The sequence below is a fragment of the Oncorhynchus mykiss genome, chromosome 2, assembly GCF_013265735.2.
Source record: "Oncorhynchus mykiss isolate Arlee chromosome 2, USDA_OmykA_1.1, whole genome shotgun sequence".
Classification (NCBI taxonomy): domain Eukaryota; kingdom Metazoa; phylum Chordata; class Actinopteri; order Salmoniformes; family Salmonidae; genus Oncorhynchus; species Oncorhynchus mykiss.
The window spans coordinates 60,021,964-60,040,185 of record NC_048566.1 but is presented as its reverse complement, the minus strand read 5'-3'; the positions used below and the strand labels follow the sequence as shown (position 1 = coordinate 60,040,185).

The following is an 18,222-nucleotide window of genomic DNA, read 5'->3' as shown; positions in this document are numbered from 1 at the left end:
GTTAGACTACTGCAATGCTCTACTTTCCGGCTACCCGGATAAAGCACTAAATAAACTTCAGTTAGTGCTAAATACGGCTGCTAGAATCCTGACTAGAACCAAACAATTTGATCATATTACTCCAGTGCTAGCCTCCCTACACTGGCTTCCTGTCAAAGCAAGGGCTGATTTCAAGGTTTTACTGCTAACCTACAAAGCATTACATGGGCTTGCTCCTACCCATCTCTCTGATTTGGTCCTGCCGTACATACCTACACGTACGCTACGGTCACAAGACGCAGGCCTCCTAATTGTCCCTAGAATTTCTAAGCAAACAGCTGGAGGCAGGGCTTTCTCCTATAGAGCTCCATTTTTATGGAACGGTCTGCCTACGCATGTCAGAGACGCAAACTCGGTCTCAACCTTTAAGTCTTTACTGAAGACTTATCTCTTCAGTGGGTCATATGATTGAGTGTAGTCTAGCCCAGGAGTGGGAAGGTGAACGGAAAGGCTCTGGAGCAACGAACCACCCTTGCTGTCTCTGCCTGGCCGGTTCCCCTCTTTCCACTGGGATTCTCTGCCTCTAACCCTATTACAGGGGCTGAGTCACTGGCTTACTGGGGCTCTCTCATACCGTCCCTGGAAGGGGTGCGTCACCTGAGTGGGTTGATTCACTGATGTGGTCATCCTGTCTGGGTTGGCGCCCCCCCTTGGGTTGTGCCGTGGCGGAGATCTTTGTGGGCTATACTCAGCCTTGTCTATGGATGGTAAGTTGGTGGTTGAAGATATCCCTCTAGTGGTGTGGGGGATGTGCTTTGGCAAAGTGGGTGGGGTTATATCCTTCCTGTTTGGCCCTGTCCGGGGGTGTCCTCAGATGGGGCCACAGTGTCTCCTGACCCCTCCTGTCTCAGCCTCCAGTATTTATGCTGCAGTAGTTTGTGTCGGGGGGCTAGGGTCAGTTTGTTATATCTGGAGTACTTCTCCTGTCCTATTCGGTGTCCTGTGTGAATTTAAGTGTGCTCTCTCTAATTCTCTCTTTCTTTCTCTCTCTCGGAGGACCTGAGCCCTAGGACCATGCCCAAGGACTACCTGACATGATGACTCCTTGCTGTCCCCAGTCCACCTGGCCGTGCTGCTGCTCCAGTTTCAACTGTTCTGCCTTATTATTATTTGACCATGCTGGTCATTTATGAACATTTGAACATCTTGGCCATGTTCTGTTATAATCTCCACCCGGCACAGCCAGAAGAGGACTGGCCACCCCACATAGCCTGGTTCCTCGCTAGGTTTCTTCCTAGGTTTTGGCCTTTCTAGGGAGTTTTTCCTAGCCACCGTGCTTCTACACCTGCATTGCTTGCTGTTTGGGGTTTTAGGCTGGGTTTCTGTACAGCACTTTGAGATATCAGCTGATGTACGAAGGGCTATATAAATACATTTGATTTGATTAATGTTATGTTTTTCATGTCCAGATGCTCTCCTGTCCTGTTTCATGTCTGTTTATTAATTAAAATGTTCACTCCCTGTACTTGCTTCTTGTCTCCAAGTGACTGTCCTTAGACTACTGCTATGTAATATGTTCTCCATCATGAACTGCATTTTTCGAGTGAGTAGCAGCAGTGTACAAAATAAATGGTGTGTGTGTGTGGGGGGGGGGAGGGGGTCAATATAAATAGTCTGGTGGCCATTTGATTAATTGTTCAGCAGTCTTATGGCTTGGGGGGTAGAAGCTGTTAACTTCTTGGTGACTGGGGGGCAGTATTGAGTAGCTTGGAATAAGGTGCCCTGAGTAAACTGCCTGCTACTCAGCCATAAAAGCTATAATATGCATTTAATTAGTATATATGGATAGAAAACACTCTGAAGTTTCTAAAACTGTTTGAATGATGTCTGAGTATAACAGAACTCATATGGCAGGCGAAAACCTGAGAAAAAAATCCAACCAGGAAGTGGGAAATCTCAGGTTGGTCATTGTTCAACTCATTCCCTATTGAAGATACAATGGGATATTGGTCATGTTGCACTTCCTAAGGCTTCCACTAGATGTCAACAGTCTTTAGAACTTGGTTTGAGGCTTCTACTGTGAAGTGGGGCCGAATGGGAGGGGAATGAGGCAGAGCTCTGCCAGAATGCTTTGAGCTCGTGACGAGCGGTCATGTGAGAGTTTGCAAAGGAATTCTCCGGTTGGAACATTATTGAAGATTTATGTTAAAAACGTCCTAAAGATTGATTCTATCCTTAGTTTGACATGTTTCTACGGACTGCAATGGAACTTTTTGGACTTTTCGTCCTACCTTTCAGGTGGACTTGCACGCGCGTTTGGATTTGTTTACCAAACGCCCTAACAAAGGAAGGTATTTGGACATAAATGATGAACTTTATCAAACAAATCAAAAATGTATTGTGGAACTGGGAATCCTGGGAGTGCATTCTGATGAAGATGATCAAAGGTAAGTGAATATTTATAATGCTATTTCTGACTAATGTTGACTACACAACATAGATATCTCTTTGGCTGGTTTGGGCTCTGAGCACCGTACTCAGATTATTGCATGGTGTGCTTTTTCCGTAAAGTTTTTTTGAAATCTGACACAGCGGTTGCATTAAGGAGAAGTGGATCTAAAAGTTCCATGTATAATAGTTGTATCTTTTATCAATGTTTATTATGAGTATTTCTGTGAATTGATGTGGCTCTCCGCAAAATCACTGCATGTTTTGGAACTACTGAACATAACACGCCAATGTAAAATGAGATTTCTTGTTATAAATATGCACTTTATCGAACAAAACATACATGTATTGTGTAACATGAAGTCCTATGAGTGTCATCTGAGATCATCAAAGGTTAGTGATTAATTTAATCTCCATTTCTGCTTTTTGTGACTCCTCTCTTTGGCTGGAAAAATGGCTGTGTTTTTCTGTGATTGGTGGTGACCTAACATAATCGTTTGTGGTGCTTTCGCTGTAAAGCCTTTTTGAAATCAGACACTTTGGATAGATTAACCATAATTTTATCTTTAAAATGGTGTAAAATACTTGTATGCCTGAGGAATTTTAATTGAGATTTTGTGTGGTTTTGAATTTGGCGCCCTGCACTTTCACTGGCTGTTGGCGCGGTGGGACGCTACAGTCCCGAATATCCCAGAGAGGTTTAGGAGCCTTTTGGTTCTAGAATGGCACTCCGGTACCGCTTGTCGTGCGGTAGCAGAGAAAACAGTCTATGACTTGGGTGACTGGAGTCTGACAATTTTATGAGCTTTCCTCTGACACCACCTATTATATAGGTCCTGGATGGCAGGAGGCTTGGCCCCTCGGGATGTACTGGGTCGTACGCATTAAAGGAGGCCAAATTCGTCAAACTGGACCACCGAAAAGCTTACAATCTGGTGAGAATCAGGGAGGGAGATTAATGGAAAATTGTCTTTAACACCCCTAGTGGCCTCTGACTATTTAGTCATGCCATTCGGATTATCGAACTCACCAGAAGTCTTCCAAGCATTGGTCAATGACACTCTTAGGGATATGTTGAATCGGTTCGTCTTTGTTTACCGCAACGACATCCTGATCTTCTCCAAGACCCTCCCGGAACACATCCTGCACATGCGCCAAGTCCTGAGATGCCTCCTGCATAGTCAACTATACGTCAAGATTGAGAAGTGTGAGTTCCATGTATTGCAAGTCTCTTTCCTGGGCCACATCATCTCTACAGCCGGTATCCAAATGGACCCTGTTAAGGTCAGGGCGGTCACTGACTGGCCCCGTCCCGCCTCACTTAAACAAGTCCAGCGGTTCCTCGGGTTTGCCCATTTTTACAGGTGTTTTCTAGGCAACTTTGGTGTAGTGGCAATGACTCTCACAGCCCTAACCCGCAAGTCCCAGACCCATTTTGTTTAGACCCCCGAGGCTGACAGGGTATTTCATGGAGCTCAATGGATGTTTCACCTCCGGACCCTCATTCATCCTGATCCAACTCGTCCCTTCGTGGTAGAGTTTGATGTCTCGGATACCGGAGCAGGGGTGGTCCTTCCACCGTGGAACGAGGGGGACAAGAGATTGCACCCATGTGCCTTTCTTTCAAAGCAGTTCTCGCCAGCAGAACACAACTATGCTGTAGGCAACCGGGAGCTCTTGGCACTCAAGTGGGCCCTTGAGGGGTGGAGACACTGGTTGGAGGGGGCACCTCATCCTTTCTTGATCTGGACGGACCATAAAAACTTGGTCTCCATTCAAGAATCCAGGAGGTTGAACGCTCGCCAGGATAGGTGTGCTGTTTTTTAACAGGTTCAACTTCACTCTAGCCTATCGCACAGGATCCAAGAATCAGAAAGCGGATGCCCCATCCCGCCAACACAATGTCTCTAACAATGAGATGGACTCCAAGACCATCATCCCCAGCTCCCACATTATTTTTTTATTTATTTATCCGTTATTTTACCAGGTAAGTTGACTGAGAACACATTCTCATTTGCAGCAACAACCTGGAGAATAGTTACAGGGGAGAGGAGGGGGATGAATGAGCCAATTTTTAAACTGGGGATTATTAGGTGACTGTGATGGTTTGAAGGCCAAATTGGGAATTTAGACACCGGGGTTACCACCCCTACTCTTACAATAAGTGCCATGGGATCTTTAATGACTGCAGAGAGTCAGGACACCCGTTTAACGTCCCATCCGAAAGACAGCACCCTAAACAGGGCAGTGTCCCCAATCACTGGCTTGGGGCATTGGGATATTTTCTAGACCAGAGGAAAGAGTGCCTCCTACTGGCCCTCCAACACCACTTCCAGCAGCATCTGGTCTCCCATCCAGGGACTGACCAGGACCAACCCTGCTTAGCTTCAGAAGCAAGCCAGCAGTGGTATGCAGGGTGGTATGCTGGTGGCTATTATGGTTCCGTGTTACGGAGTATAGAGACCATGGTATGACAAGGCAAGACCCAAGAACCTGACCCCACAACCAGACTATGTTCCGCGATCAGCCCGTTCCTGAGTACTACAATGGGGACACTCCTCTGAATTAACTGGGCATCCAGGGGTTAAATCGGACCCTCGACTTCCTGAGGCGGAAATTCTGGTGGCTCAACATGATTGAGGATGTGAGATCCTTTGTTGCGGCCTGTTCCACCTGTGCCCAAAGCAAGTCCTCACGACAGCGACCGGCTGGGTTGCTCCCAACTCTGCCCAACCCCAGCCGGACCTGGTCCCACCTGTCCATAGACTTTATCACAGGGTTGCATGCTGGTCATGATTACCCATGTCTTTCGACTACACGGACCTCCCCAGGACATTGTCTCGGATTGTGGGCCCCAGTTTGTCACACGGTATTGGAAAGCCTTCTGCTCCTTTTTGGGGCCGTCGGTGAGTCTCTCCTTGGGGTTCCACCCACAGTCGAATGGGCAAACAGAGAGTGGGCCAACCAGAACCTGGAGAAGTTCCTCCACTGTTTTGTCTCCACCCAGGCCAGCAACTGGAGCAAGGAGCATGCTCACATCACACTGCCGAACTCATCCACTGGACTGTCGCTGTTCCAGTGTCAGTTTAGGTTGCGCAACCCGCAATACTAATTAGATCAGTATCTTTCAACGTAATAATAAAACAACTGAATATGTTCTATTGAAATAGTGTTAAAGCAATTAATGATTGAATGTTTTATTTATTTTTAAACATGAATTTTGAGTCAGGGCATGGGACAGCCACCTCAATAGAAATAACTGTATAAAACAATGACTTTGTAATATATTAATTGAACAATATGTTTGTTATTGCCTTGGATTGAATTAGAACATAACATGATGTAAATAAAATGTCCTAAGTTTGGAGACTTAACTGTTTTTCTTGTATGGTTTTCTTCTGGGGTGGGACTGCAATTTGCACCACTTCTGTAGAATCACCCATACAAAATCAGTGCCACTCTCCTCTCTGCACGCCCCCTCAGTGAAAGTAAATCCACTTTCATGCCACGTTAAGAGTGTTCGTTCTGAAACACATATCAAAGCAAACAGATGCTTGCAGGAGCCGCCATAAAACCACCACACTCCCACTCTGTCCTACAAAGCCACCAGAGAAACAGGTGCGGAGTTGACTGCTGCAGAGGACAGCAGGGTCCCTTGTTTGTGGCAAAGATTCTCTAGATTCAGAGACAGCTTGATTCAACCACAAATGCCTTGCAAAGGGCACAAAAAAAAATCAGACATGGAATATCCCTTTGAGCATTGTGAAATTAATAATTACAATTTGGATGGTGTTTCAATGCACCCAGTCACTACAAAGATACAGGTGTCCTTCCTGATTCAGTCGCTGGATAGGAAGGAAACCGCTCAGGGATTTCACCATGAGGCCAATGGTGACTTTAAAACAAGTTACAGAGTTGAATGGCTTTGATAGGAGAAAACACAGGATGGATCAACAACATTGTAGTTACTCAACAATACTAACCTAATCGACAGAGTGAAAATAAGAAAGCCTGTACAGAATAAAAAATATTCCAAAACATGCATACTGTTTGCAACAAGGCACTAAAGTAATACTGCAAAAAATATGTCGAAGCAATTAACTTTTTGTCCTGAATACAATGTGTTGTATTGGATTTGCCCCAAACATATTACTGAGTTTTGCTCTCCATATTTTCAAGCATAGTGTTGGCTGCATCATGTTATGGGTATGCTTGTAATCGTTAAAGGACTGGGGAGTTTTTTCCAGAAAAAAATGGAATAGAGCTAAGCACAGGCAAAATCCTAGAGGAAAACCTGGCTCACAGTCTGCTTTCCACCAAACACTGGGAGATTAATTCCCCTTTCAGCAGAACAATAACCTAAAACTCAAGGCTAAATCTACACTGGAGTTGCTTAACAAGAAAACAGTGAATGTTCCTGAGAGTCAACTTGAAAATCTATGGTAAGACCTGAAAATGGTAGTATAGCAATGATCAACAACCAATTTGATAGAGCTTGAATAATTTTCCGGCACCAGCACTAGACCCCGCCACATATAATCAGTTCTAATGCGACCTCTGCTTGTCAGGTAATTAATTGGGCCTGATCAATAAAGTCACTTTGTCAATACACCGCAATGGCCTGTTTGCACCCCTGACAGTCCACCATTAATCTCTGTCTATTGAACACTTACTGACCTCTAGTAGTCTCCATACCCTGACCCACCAGAGTGTATATATACTTTGCTTACCATTGAAGACCATGTTGGTTGAAAGTCAGTATTACCGATAGGTTTATTAAGAGCACTTATTGGGAGCAACAAACAGTGAGCCAACATGCTTTTTTTCTCTCTATATTGGCACTTTTTGTTCAGCTGCTATACAAAAGTTGGATGTGCGTAAAACCCTCGCTTATCATTTATACATCCCTTAGTGGTGGTTTATGATGCTTTATATCTCATGAACTGTTATTAATTGTATTTGTAATTTATTTAACATTTTTTATCAGGGCTACTGAGACCTAGATCTATTTTACAGATAAACAGATGAACCCTGAAATTACATCAAATACAAAATGCAAGGAGAAAGAAAACAGTAGAAAAAATTATTTAAAAAATGTACAATATTGAGTACATAAATGCTCAAGCACACACTTATGCAAACAGGCTGTGTGCACCGAGGGAAAAACAGACTTCCAGACAGAGCCTGTGAGAAGGGCAAATACATTTGAACCTTTAAAGAGTCTCTAGTGTCTTAGTGGATTTGCATAGCCCCGAGCACAGCTTGGGTAAATGTGTGAGCACAACACATTTGTCAGACATAATTACACCTCCTCCAGTTGGACATAATGTCTCATGTGGCCTGCTGCAATGTAGCGGATGCCTTCTAAAGACACATTGGAGAATTGAACATTGAAAAAGTTGATGAGCTTCTATCACTTCGACACTATATCCAGTGAATAGTAATAACGGGTCAACTTTGATCCATTCTTGCTATGACACATCACATAGTGAGCCATGCAAAGACTGAGGCATATACTTCCATGGGTTTCTCTCCCATCTACTGCAATTAAAGAGGCTGAGACGCCCGCTTTTCTGATAATCTCTACATCTCATAACGTATGACAGGCACAACTCACTTCAGACGAAGAAATGAGAAAGAGAGGGAGACATGGAAAGACAGAGAGGGGGGTGAGGAATGGAAGGGGTAAAGAAAGGATGGCGAGACTGCAAAAGAGGGACGGGCAGGGAGAAACAGATAGACAAATCAAATACTCATTTATTTGTCACATGCGCAGAACACAACAGGTAACAGGTAGACCTTACCGTGAAATGCTTGAACAATGCAGTTCAAGAAATAGAGTTAAGAAAATATTTACTAAATAAAGTAAAGTAAAAAATCAAATAAAAAGTAACACAATAACAAAAAAGACGCTATATAAAGGGCGTACCGGTATAGAGTCAATGTGTGGGGGTAAAGGTTAGTTGAGGTAAAAGGAGTAAAATGGGTGATTCGTCACGAAAGCTACAACAACAAAAAGACCATGATTTGGGGGTTTTCCTTACATTTTATTAATATACTAGATAAAAACATAAACACAACATGTAAAGTGTTGGTCCCATGTTTCATGAGCTGAAATAAAACATCCGTGAAATTTTCCATAAGCACAAAAATATTATTTAAAATTTGTTTACATCCCTGTTAGTGAGCATTTATTCTTTGCCAAGAGATAATCCATCCACTTGACAGGTGTGGCATAACAAGAAGTTGATAAAATAGCATGATCATTACACAGATGCACCTTGTGCTTGGGACAATAAAAGGCCACTCTAAAATGTGCAGTTTGGTCACATAAAGCCATAGATGTCTCAAGTTTGAGGGAACGTACAATTGGCATTCTGACTGCAGGTATGACCACCAGTTATTACCAGAGAATTGAATGTTAATTTCTCTACCATAAGCCACCTCCAAAGTTGTTTTCGAGAATTTAGTAGTACGTCCAACCGGCCTCACAACCGCAAACCACGTGTAACCAAGCCAGCCCAGACATCCACTTCTGGCATCTTTACCTAAGGGATCGTCTGAGACCAGCCACCCGGAAGCTGATGAAACTGAGGAGTATTTCTGTCTGTAATAAACCCCTTTGTGGGGAAAAACTCATTCGGATTGGCTGGGCCTGGCTCCCCAGTAGGTGAGCCTGGCTCCCAAGTGGGTTGACCTATGCCCTCCCAGGCCCACCCATGGCTGTGCCCCTGCCCAGTCATGTGAAATCCATAGATTAGGGCCTAATGAATTTATTTAAATTGACTGATTTCCTTACATCGTTGAAATTTATGCATGTTGCATTTATGTTTTTGTTCAATATAGAAGGATAGTTTACATATATTTTACATTTGTATCTTAAAGCATAATTGAGAAATAAGTTGGAAAATGTAACATTTTGGATTTACTAGGCACATTTTTAAGAGTCCATTATGTTTCTTCTGTAGGTGCTACAAAATTAGTGCCAGATTACATTTTACGCTTGCTCTGTAATATGAGTAGAGTTTTTATTTCCATAACAATTTTCTTACATTCATTCATATTAAAAATATACACCACAGTTCAAAAGTTTGGGGGTCACTTAGAAATGTCTTTGTTTTTCAAAGAATCACTTAAATGTCCTTGTTTTTGAAAGAAAAACATTATTTTTTCCATTAAAATAACATCAAATTGATCAGAAAGTGTAGACATTGTTAATGTTGTAAATTACTATTGTAGCTGAAAACGGCAGATTTTGTATGGAATATCTACATAGGCGTACAGAGGCCCATTATCAGCAACCATCACTCCTGTGTTCCAATGGCACGTCTCCCGGCCTTCACCTCTCCCGAGTCCGTATCGGAGTTGCAGCGATGAGACAAGACTAACTACCAATTGGATACCACGAAATTGGGGAGAAAAAAGGGGTGAGCTAGCAAGCGAAAACAGCTGGTTAGCTAGCTTGTTAGCTAGCCAATGACTTCTTTTGAAGGATCTTCTTATCATCAGAGGCTTTGAACATTCAAACGAATTGGGTTAGCTAGAAAACATGTTGTTCTAGTGAATTCTGTTTTAATCCCAAAATATACAGTCAATATTTTTCACAAAATGTGCATGTGCTATGCTAATTGGCTAGCGCGACTTATGACTAATTATGATAGAGCACGTCACATATTACAGAGCAAGCGGTAAAGCTTCATATGACACCAATTATTTCTTAGTAGCACCTACAAAACAAGATGAAACATTAGCTTCCCCTAACGTGGCCAAAATGTCTTAAATATTCCAACTTCAGTTAATTATTTCTCAATTATGCTTTAAAATACAAATGTCAAATATACAGTGACTTCAGAAAGTATTCACACCCCTCGACTTTGTTGTATTACACCCTGAATTTAAAATTGATTAAATTGAGATTTTGTGACATTGGCCTACACACCATAATGTCAAAGTGAAATTATATTTTGACAAAATTAAAAGCTGAAATGTGTTGAGTCAATAAGTATTTAACCCCTTTGTTATGGCAAGCTCAGGAGTAAAGATTTGCCCCCCTTTTTGTGATATCCAATTACAATCTTGTCTCATCCCTAACGGGCTCGAGTCGAAGGTTGAGTCATGCGTTTCCCGAAACACAGCCCACCAAACCGCGCTCCTTAATCCGGAAGCCAGCCGCACCAACGTGTCGGCGGAAACACTGTTCAACTGATGACCGAACTCTGCCTGCAGGCACCTGGCCCACCACAAGGAGTCGCTAGAGCGTGATGAGCCAAGTTAAGCCCCTCAGCCAAACCCTCCCCTAACCCGGACGACACTGGGCCAATTGTGTGCCACCCTATGGGACTCCATGTCACGGTGATTCTAACATGCATGTACTCAGGTGTCTGAATACCTGTGTAAAATGTGATATTTTTCAATACATTTTCAAAAATGTAAAAAAAACATGTTTCCACTTTGTCATTATGGGGTATTGTGTGTAGATGGGTGAGACAAATTCAGACTGTAACAAAATGTGGAATAAATCAAGGGGTATGAATATTTTCGGAAGGCACTGTATGTCAACAATCCTTCCTCCAAATAACCATTCTATCGATTACATTTAGTGAAAATCTCCAAAATCAAGGTCTTTTGTTGTTGTTCTAGTCTCGAGAGGAATCTCCCAAATAGAGTATACAAAAGAGGGGGAAAAAAGAGGAAAGAAAATGACAAAAAGTGATGGAGAGAGTGATGGAAAGATAGTAGTAGACAAAAGGAAATGAAAAAGTGATAGACATATTGAAAAAGAGGGCACACAGATGTTTGAGAGCACCCTCTTCAGAATCCCCCCACGCATAAACTGTTAGCATCAGCTGATCGATTTCTAATCTTTTTTACCAGACACTTGCAATAACGTTAATGACAAAACTGCCCATATGAGTGAAATGACCTCTCACCCTCTCCATCTCCAGGCATACTGTGGGAGTGAGGGTGGCCACATAACTGAGATTAAGTGGGAGAGAAAAAGCCTTTATCGAGATTGCACCACTGACACCTGTGGTTTTCTTTGACAAGTTGAATGGGTGAGTCGTGCGAAATTGAAAAACACAAGAGGTAAGGCCCTTCTTCTAAAGAACAGCTGCTAGACAGTACAGCTAAAAATAACAACTGCTTGGCAAACAAGTGTGGTATTTTGGAGAATTGCAACCCTTACTGGACTCCAGGCAGTACAGCATACCACAATGGAAGCTAGTCATTTTAGGGGCACGGGTGAGGTGGGTGAGCTCTTGCCTCATAGTAGCTGCGCACGGCGTTGCAGAAGGCCTCGTCCGCCACCATCTGTGTGTCCCCGTTCAGGAAGGCCTGGAAATTATCCTTTACCGCCTGCAGCTGCTGCTTATTCAGCTGAGAGAGAGAGAGAGAGAGAGAGCGAGACAGTGCTGTTATAAACTGACATAAGCTGTCATTACTAGCTATTATAACACCCTCATTTAGGCCTTGTGGTAGAGACTTCAAGAAAGCACAATAGGAGCATACATTCATTGAGAAAGGAAAATAATAATAAAATAAAAAATCCTTCTTTGTCTTCCTTTATTTTCTGTTTGGCACATTCAATTCATTTGTGGAGTAGTACTACTCTGTGACAAGACTTCAAGTGCTTGAAATGCTTTTGAATGGAATTTAACTATTGTGTATTTTCTGCAGTTTCCCTTTTAGTCATGGTAGAGGATTTGGGTGCTTGACAACCAATTCAACAGAGTGTTGATGGAATGATGCATCTACTTCGCTATATCATGGCAATAAGTGGAATGAACTATTTCCCAGAAGAAACCATTGCAAGAATAGAACCCCCCAAAACACAGAGGCAACCATTTCAAAAACGACATCAGTCCTTATCATTCTTGTTCAGAGATGATCTAAATGATTACTATTGGTGTCCTTAGGCAATGCTTTTTGCCAACATGTTGTTTTCATAACAAAAAAGTTTTTAAAAAAATAGCAGCTTTCTCTTTCTCTGCCATTGCATATGTATGAGGGCAGAGGCAGTCTGTCTTCTTCCCATTGACAGTAGCACTGTGACTGCAAGCTACAAAAACATAAATCAAATAAATATTGATGTTTCTTACTGAGACAATGTGGACAGCGACTTATCTCCCGCCTCCAGCCCCAGTGTGAGGAGCCTTGTTCCAAAATTGGTTTTCCACAACATAAGCAACTTGTGTGTTTAGCCTTTCAACTGTGTGGCTACTAGCAAGCTGGAGGAATGCAGATGTACAAGTGGTCATTGTTATTCCTAGTCTTTAAAAACGGTTTAGCTCCAAGTCTTATCTCCTCATTTTCAATAGGAATGCTCTGACAAAAGTGAGTCAGCTGAAATGAAAGCACTGCAATGAAAAGGGGCAACTTTGTTAGCAACCTGATTGTTGATAGCCTCTTCGATTGGGGATGGTAATGTGTGAAAATCAAGACAATGTTTATCCACCTGGCCTCTTAGCTCTTTGTAAAGTGGGTGTTTTGTGTGTGTGTGTCCGTGAGAGAGAGAGAGAGAGGGGAAAGAAATAGTGGGTGTGTGCATGCCCAAAAAAGTACTTGGCCATAGGGTGGCCTCTAGAAAAGTGTGACGCAAAGCACTGCAACTCTAGTCTAACATGGGGTGACAAAGCCCTGGAGCAAGGTGCTCTGACATTGTCTTCATTGGTACCTCTCTACCAAACAGCCTCTCTTCACTGAGAAATAAGAGTCTGACAGAACAGGTCAATCCAAGGGATACTGTTCTCTGGACAAAGCCTCTAAGAGAGGTACAGACATAAATTGAGCGGAAACTCAACAGGCAGATTTCACGTAACAGAGATCGGTCTTCTCTTGGAGGTCACCTCCATTTCAGGGCGGGACACATTTGTCAGTGGGAACCGTTATTGATGCATCACCTGTCAATAGGGCGTAACTGTGAAGAGTTACACAAACAAGCATAATAACAGTATAATGTTTAAGAGCCATGATCCGTTATGAACGTTCATATCAAGACTCATAATTCATCACCATGCATTACACACAGGTGGCAAATAAATAGTGTTCTAGATTACATGACTAGGAAAAACGTTTAACAGGTTGGGAGTGTATTTTCCAGTAGAATGTACAATGTTCATCTCCACTGAACCTGAGAATGTGTGTAGAGTGGGGTGGGAGGTGTGCACTGAGGTGTCAGTCTGTGTGTGTGTGTGTGTGTGTGTGTGTGTGTGTGTGTGTGTGTGTGTGTGTGTGTGTGTGTGTGTGTGTGTGTGTGTGTGTGTGTGTGTGTGTGTGTGTGTGTGTGTGTGTGTGAATGTATTCGAATCACAAAGTCTTCCTATCCTCAGAAACTCCACAGATCATTCAGAACAATTAAAAGCTTGTTTGGCAAACAGCAATTCCCTCAGGGTAGCAGATCAATAGACACAGCCAGGTGTGTCAGTCAGCTCAATGTCAGTCACTAATGCATTGCCCAGTGGTCCTTTCCATGTGGAAAATACTAAGTTAAAGGCTTTAAAGGCTCTTATATCAACCTGTTTGTCCATGGCTGCCAGACTGAACGGACATACCTGCAAGAACCATGTGTTAGCAACAGATATAACAACCTTTCCCTGTGTCACCGTGGGCATACATTTACTCACTCTTAGCAGAGCTCCATGTCGCCAAGACAAAGTTGCATCTGGCCTGCCTCCCTCAAAACAGCATTTAGCCATTTGACGCCACTGGTTTGATGCTTCTTTCCACAAATGGAGTCGGCTGCACACTCCTTCTGAGAGCCATTATGAGAGCTAATGGAGCGCGCACTTGTGACATCATCAGAGGACGCCAGAAGCAGTTTCCACTGTGGAGAGCCATCCCTTTCATTCACTCTCTATTTCTCCTCTCCATTTCCACACTTTCCCATTGTCTCCTACAGCCTTGCTCCATCTCTGTACGTTGTACATTTTCAGTGTACAAAAGCTATTTAGCGATCTTTCTATCCACACATTTTTCTCACCCTTTCTACACCTTTCTCAACAATGTATTTTTTCTTCTCTCTCACATTCACCTCATCCATTCTGTAAATCCCCTACCAACCCCTGCCCTTTACCTCTGCTTTCATGCCTCCCTCGCCTCTCTATTTCACAATCACTCAATCCATCTCTGCAATCTCTCCTGCTCCATCACTACACACTGAGTTTACCCCCCCCCCCCCTTTTTCCCCCCAGAACAGCCTCAATTGGTCAAGGGCATGGACTCTACAAGGTGTTGAAAGCGTTCCACAGGGATGCTGGCCCATGTTGACTCCAATGCTTCCCACAGTTGTGTCAACTTGGCTGGATGTCCTTAGGGTGGTGGACCATTCTTGATACACACAGGAAACTGTTGAGCGTGTTAAACCCAGCAGTGTTGCACTTCTTGACACAAGCCGGTGCACCTGGTACCTACTACCATACCACATTCAAAAGGCACTTACACCTTTTGTCTTGCCCATTCACCCTCTGAATGGCACACATACACAATCCATGTCTCAATGCATAAAAATCTTTCTTAACCTGTCTCCTCCCCTTCATCTACACAGACATCAATAAGGGATCATACAGTAGCCTTCACCTGGTCAGTCTGTCATGGAAAGAGCAGGTGTTCTTAAGCAGGTGTTCTCAGTGTACATTCTCTTCATTTTCTCAAGAGGGGACAAGGGTAGATATGAATAGAGTATGGTATTAAATATACTGATAAGTGTATTTTAAGAATGAGGAGGAAGCATTGTGTTGATATGTGGTAAGGAACTGTTCTAGCGACAGACCAGTCTGTGTCAGACAAGAAAGACAGAAAATACATCCGCCCTAGGAAACCATAACCTTCACCCTGTGCCAACACACACACACACACCTGCCCATCTGTAGTATGGAAAAGTGTGATAAGTATGCAGGGTTTTCAGTGTTTGCCAGATGCCGGTGTGCTCCATGCCCGCCTTCCTTCTGGGTTCTCTCTCCACTTCGTCTTCATTAGTCTCAGAGCACAGCAGGGCATGGTGGGTGGACCTGCTCCACTACAGTCAGGACTTTTAATTGAGTAATTGTGTGTTGCCTGCTCTGCGTCTGTCTGAGAGCAGCAAAGATGAATGTGTTCTATTGTGATCTGAACACACACACAAACACACACACACACACTCGCAGGCAGATGCTGCGATGACAGCAGGCCACGCCTGTATGTGTGCACACAGCTATTTACGGATATTGCGGGGACCAGAGGTAACAGTTTCCCTCTATCCTAGTGGAAGACAGTGTTACAATCTAACACACACCCTCTTCTTTTTCACCCCTCTATTGGTAACAGCGTGTTGACTGCGCCCCACTCAGTGCATGACATCGCCAAACATCGTCATGGCAACATCAGTTCCACCGCATGGCAAGTAAGGTTGTGACGATACCGTGTATCTCAATATTTTTTCCATGGATTTTTTTTTAACACAAAGCAGACCGAAGTCATTGGTCCTTTAAAAACCTGCTGTATAACTTAGGAGAAAGGAGGAGAAAACTGTGCATGTAAACGTGGTCAGTTTACATGCACAGTTTTCTCCTATCTCTGTACCCCACAAATACAATTATTTGTAAGGTCCCCCCAGTCGAGCAGTGAATGTCAAACCCAGATTCAACTACAAAGACCAGGGAGGTTTTCCAATGCCTTGCAAAGAAGGTCACCAATATCCCGTAATTAAATCGGAATACTCTAGTATTCTGTTTTTGAGTTGACGCATAAAAAATATAATATCCCATTTACAATAGACCGAAAAAGCTTGTATCCCGGTTATGAGAAACCTGAATAATATGCTGACCTTAGAAGGGATACTGTGGCATGTAAACATTTTATCCCATTTACGTTTTTTTGCGGTCTGCACAGGCTCAGTTATCATGGGTGTTGTGTGATCATGTTGTCATCTGATTGTCAAACAAATCACGTCAAAAAGTAGGCACTCTGCACAGTTTGATCCACCATAATAATTTTTTTGCTGATACTCCGTACTGGACCGTATAGTCTACTGGGAAGTTATTCACCCCCAATTTAGACAGGTTTCTGCTTATAAGTTTTCGACATTTGGTAGGCCATATTATAATTTCTGACATTTGGTAGAGCATTTGTTTGCCAACTATAGTTAGTTAGATACATGCAGGTTCTAATCTGTCATAACTTGTTGACCCAGAAGACTAAATAAAGTAGTGCTCACCAGAAAAATGTCTTACAACGATAGAATGAATGCATTAGTAATCAAGTTAACACTGGTAAAGTTGTCTGTTTCATTTAGGGACTGGGAAGAAAACACAATAACTACAAAACAGTCAAATGATTGGTCCTGCGCAAAATGTCCAAATGTCATCAGTTTGACAGGTTTTATGGAAATGAAAAGTTCAGAAAGCGATGAAACACGCTTCTGATAAGACTTCAGTTGGTCTTTGGTGCATATTTTATGTGGTTGAAATACTGTCTGCTTGCATAACAGTGTCAAAGATAACACATTACACACGCATTCACATTTTCTCAAGAGATGCTGAAAGAAATCCTATTTCTCCACTTCTATTTCTGAGACAAATATAACATATGTTGTATAATTTCACTGAAAGGAATGCATTATTCTGCAGGAGTTAAAATTATATTTGGCTACATGTGAGAGGTTATAGGCCTACAAGTCAGTGTCCAGATGTCAGTTAATATTCCATTTAACCCATATGAACTTAAATTACGAATATTGTGTTTATTCATGAAAACAGGGATACTCATGAGTGGGATATCAAAGTTGCATGTAAACAGCTTATCCTGAATAAGACCTTAAGCGGGAAATGAGCTACTATCCAGAATACTGTGCGAATGTAATTGAGGTCAAGTAGAGTCAAGTTAAAACTGTAACTTGGTCACTCAGGAACATTCACGGTCTTCTTGGAAATCAACTCCAATGTAGATTTGGCCATGTATTTTAGGTTAGTGTCCTGCTGTTGGGTGAATAATCTTCAAGTGTCTGGTGGAAAGCAGGCTGAACCAGGTTTTCCTCTAGGATTTTAATGTGGCATAAACACAACCAGTCATGACGTTGTTTTCATCCGATTGTCAAACAATCAATTCAAATAGCCCCTCCTGTAGGCTACCCTACCACGTTCGTCCACTCACAAAATAATTCCAGCATCCAAAAAGTGCACTCACAATTTGATGACTTTAAAAGCGACAGCATGTATTGTAATGACATTCTGCGATTGTCAATAGGCCTCCTACACTTGTAGCCTGAATGAATACGTCCATCACACTTTTCCGTCTCGGCCACTCCTCTCCGCCTTGGCAAAATGTACAGTTGAAGTCATAAATATACATACAAGGTTGGAGTCATTAAAACATGTTTTTCAACCACACAAATTTCTTGTTAACAAACTATAGTTTTGGCAAGTCGGTTAGGACCTCTACAACAACAGACAGATTATTTCACTTAATCACAATTCCAGTGGGTCAGAAGTTTACATATACTAAGTTGACTGTGCCTGTAAACAGCTTGGAAAATTCCAGAAAATGATGTCATGGCTTTAGAAGCTTCTGATAAATTATGTCAATTAGCCTGAGGCAATTGGAGGTGTACCTGTGGATGTATTTCAAGGTCTACCTTCAAACTCAGTGCCTCTTTGCTTGACATCATGGGAAAATCAAAAGAAACCAGCCAAGACCTCCGAAAAAAGTTGTAGACCTCCACAAGTCTGGTTCATCCTTGGGAGCAATTTCCAAATGCCTGAAGGTACTGAAAGTCCAATATTGACATAACCTGAAAGGCGGCTCAGCAAGGAAGAAGCCACT

General features: G+C 42.7%; 1 protein-coding gene across 2 annotated transcripts in view; it reads right to left on the bottom strand.

Annotated features, from left to right (window-relative positions):
• The window catches only part of LOC110501720 (calcium-dependent secretion activator 2), a 265,033-nt gene that overhangs the window by 210,912 nt on the left and 35,899 nt on the right, over positions 1-18,222 (bottom strand). For both annotated transcript variants that reach the window (XM_036952033.1, XM_036952031.1), the window contains exon 2: positions 11,692-11,805. In XM_036952033.1, coding sequence (XP_036807928.1) covers positions 11,692-11,805 — 114 coding nt within the window. The remainder of the gene's footprint in view (positions 1-11,691; positions 11,806-18,222) is intronic.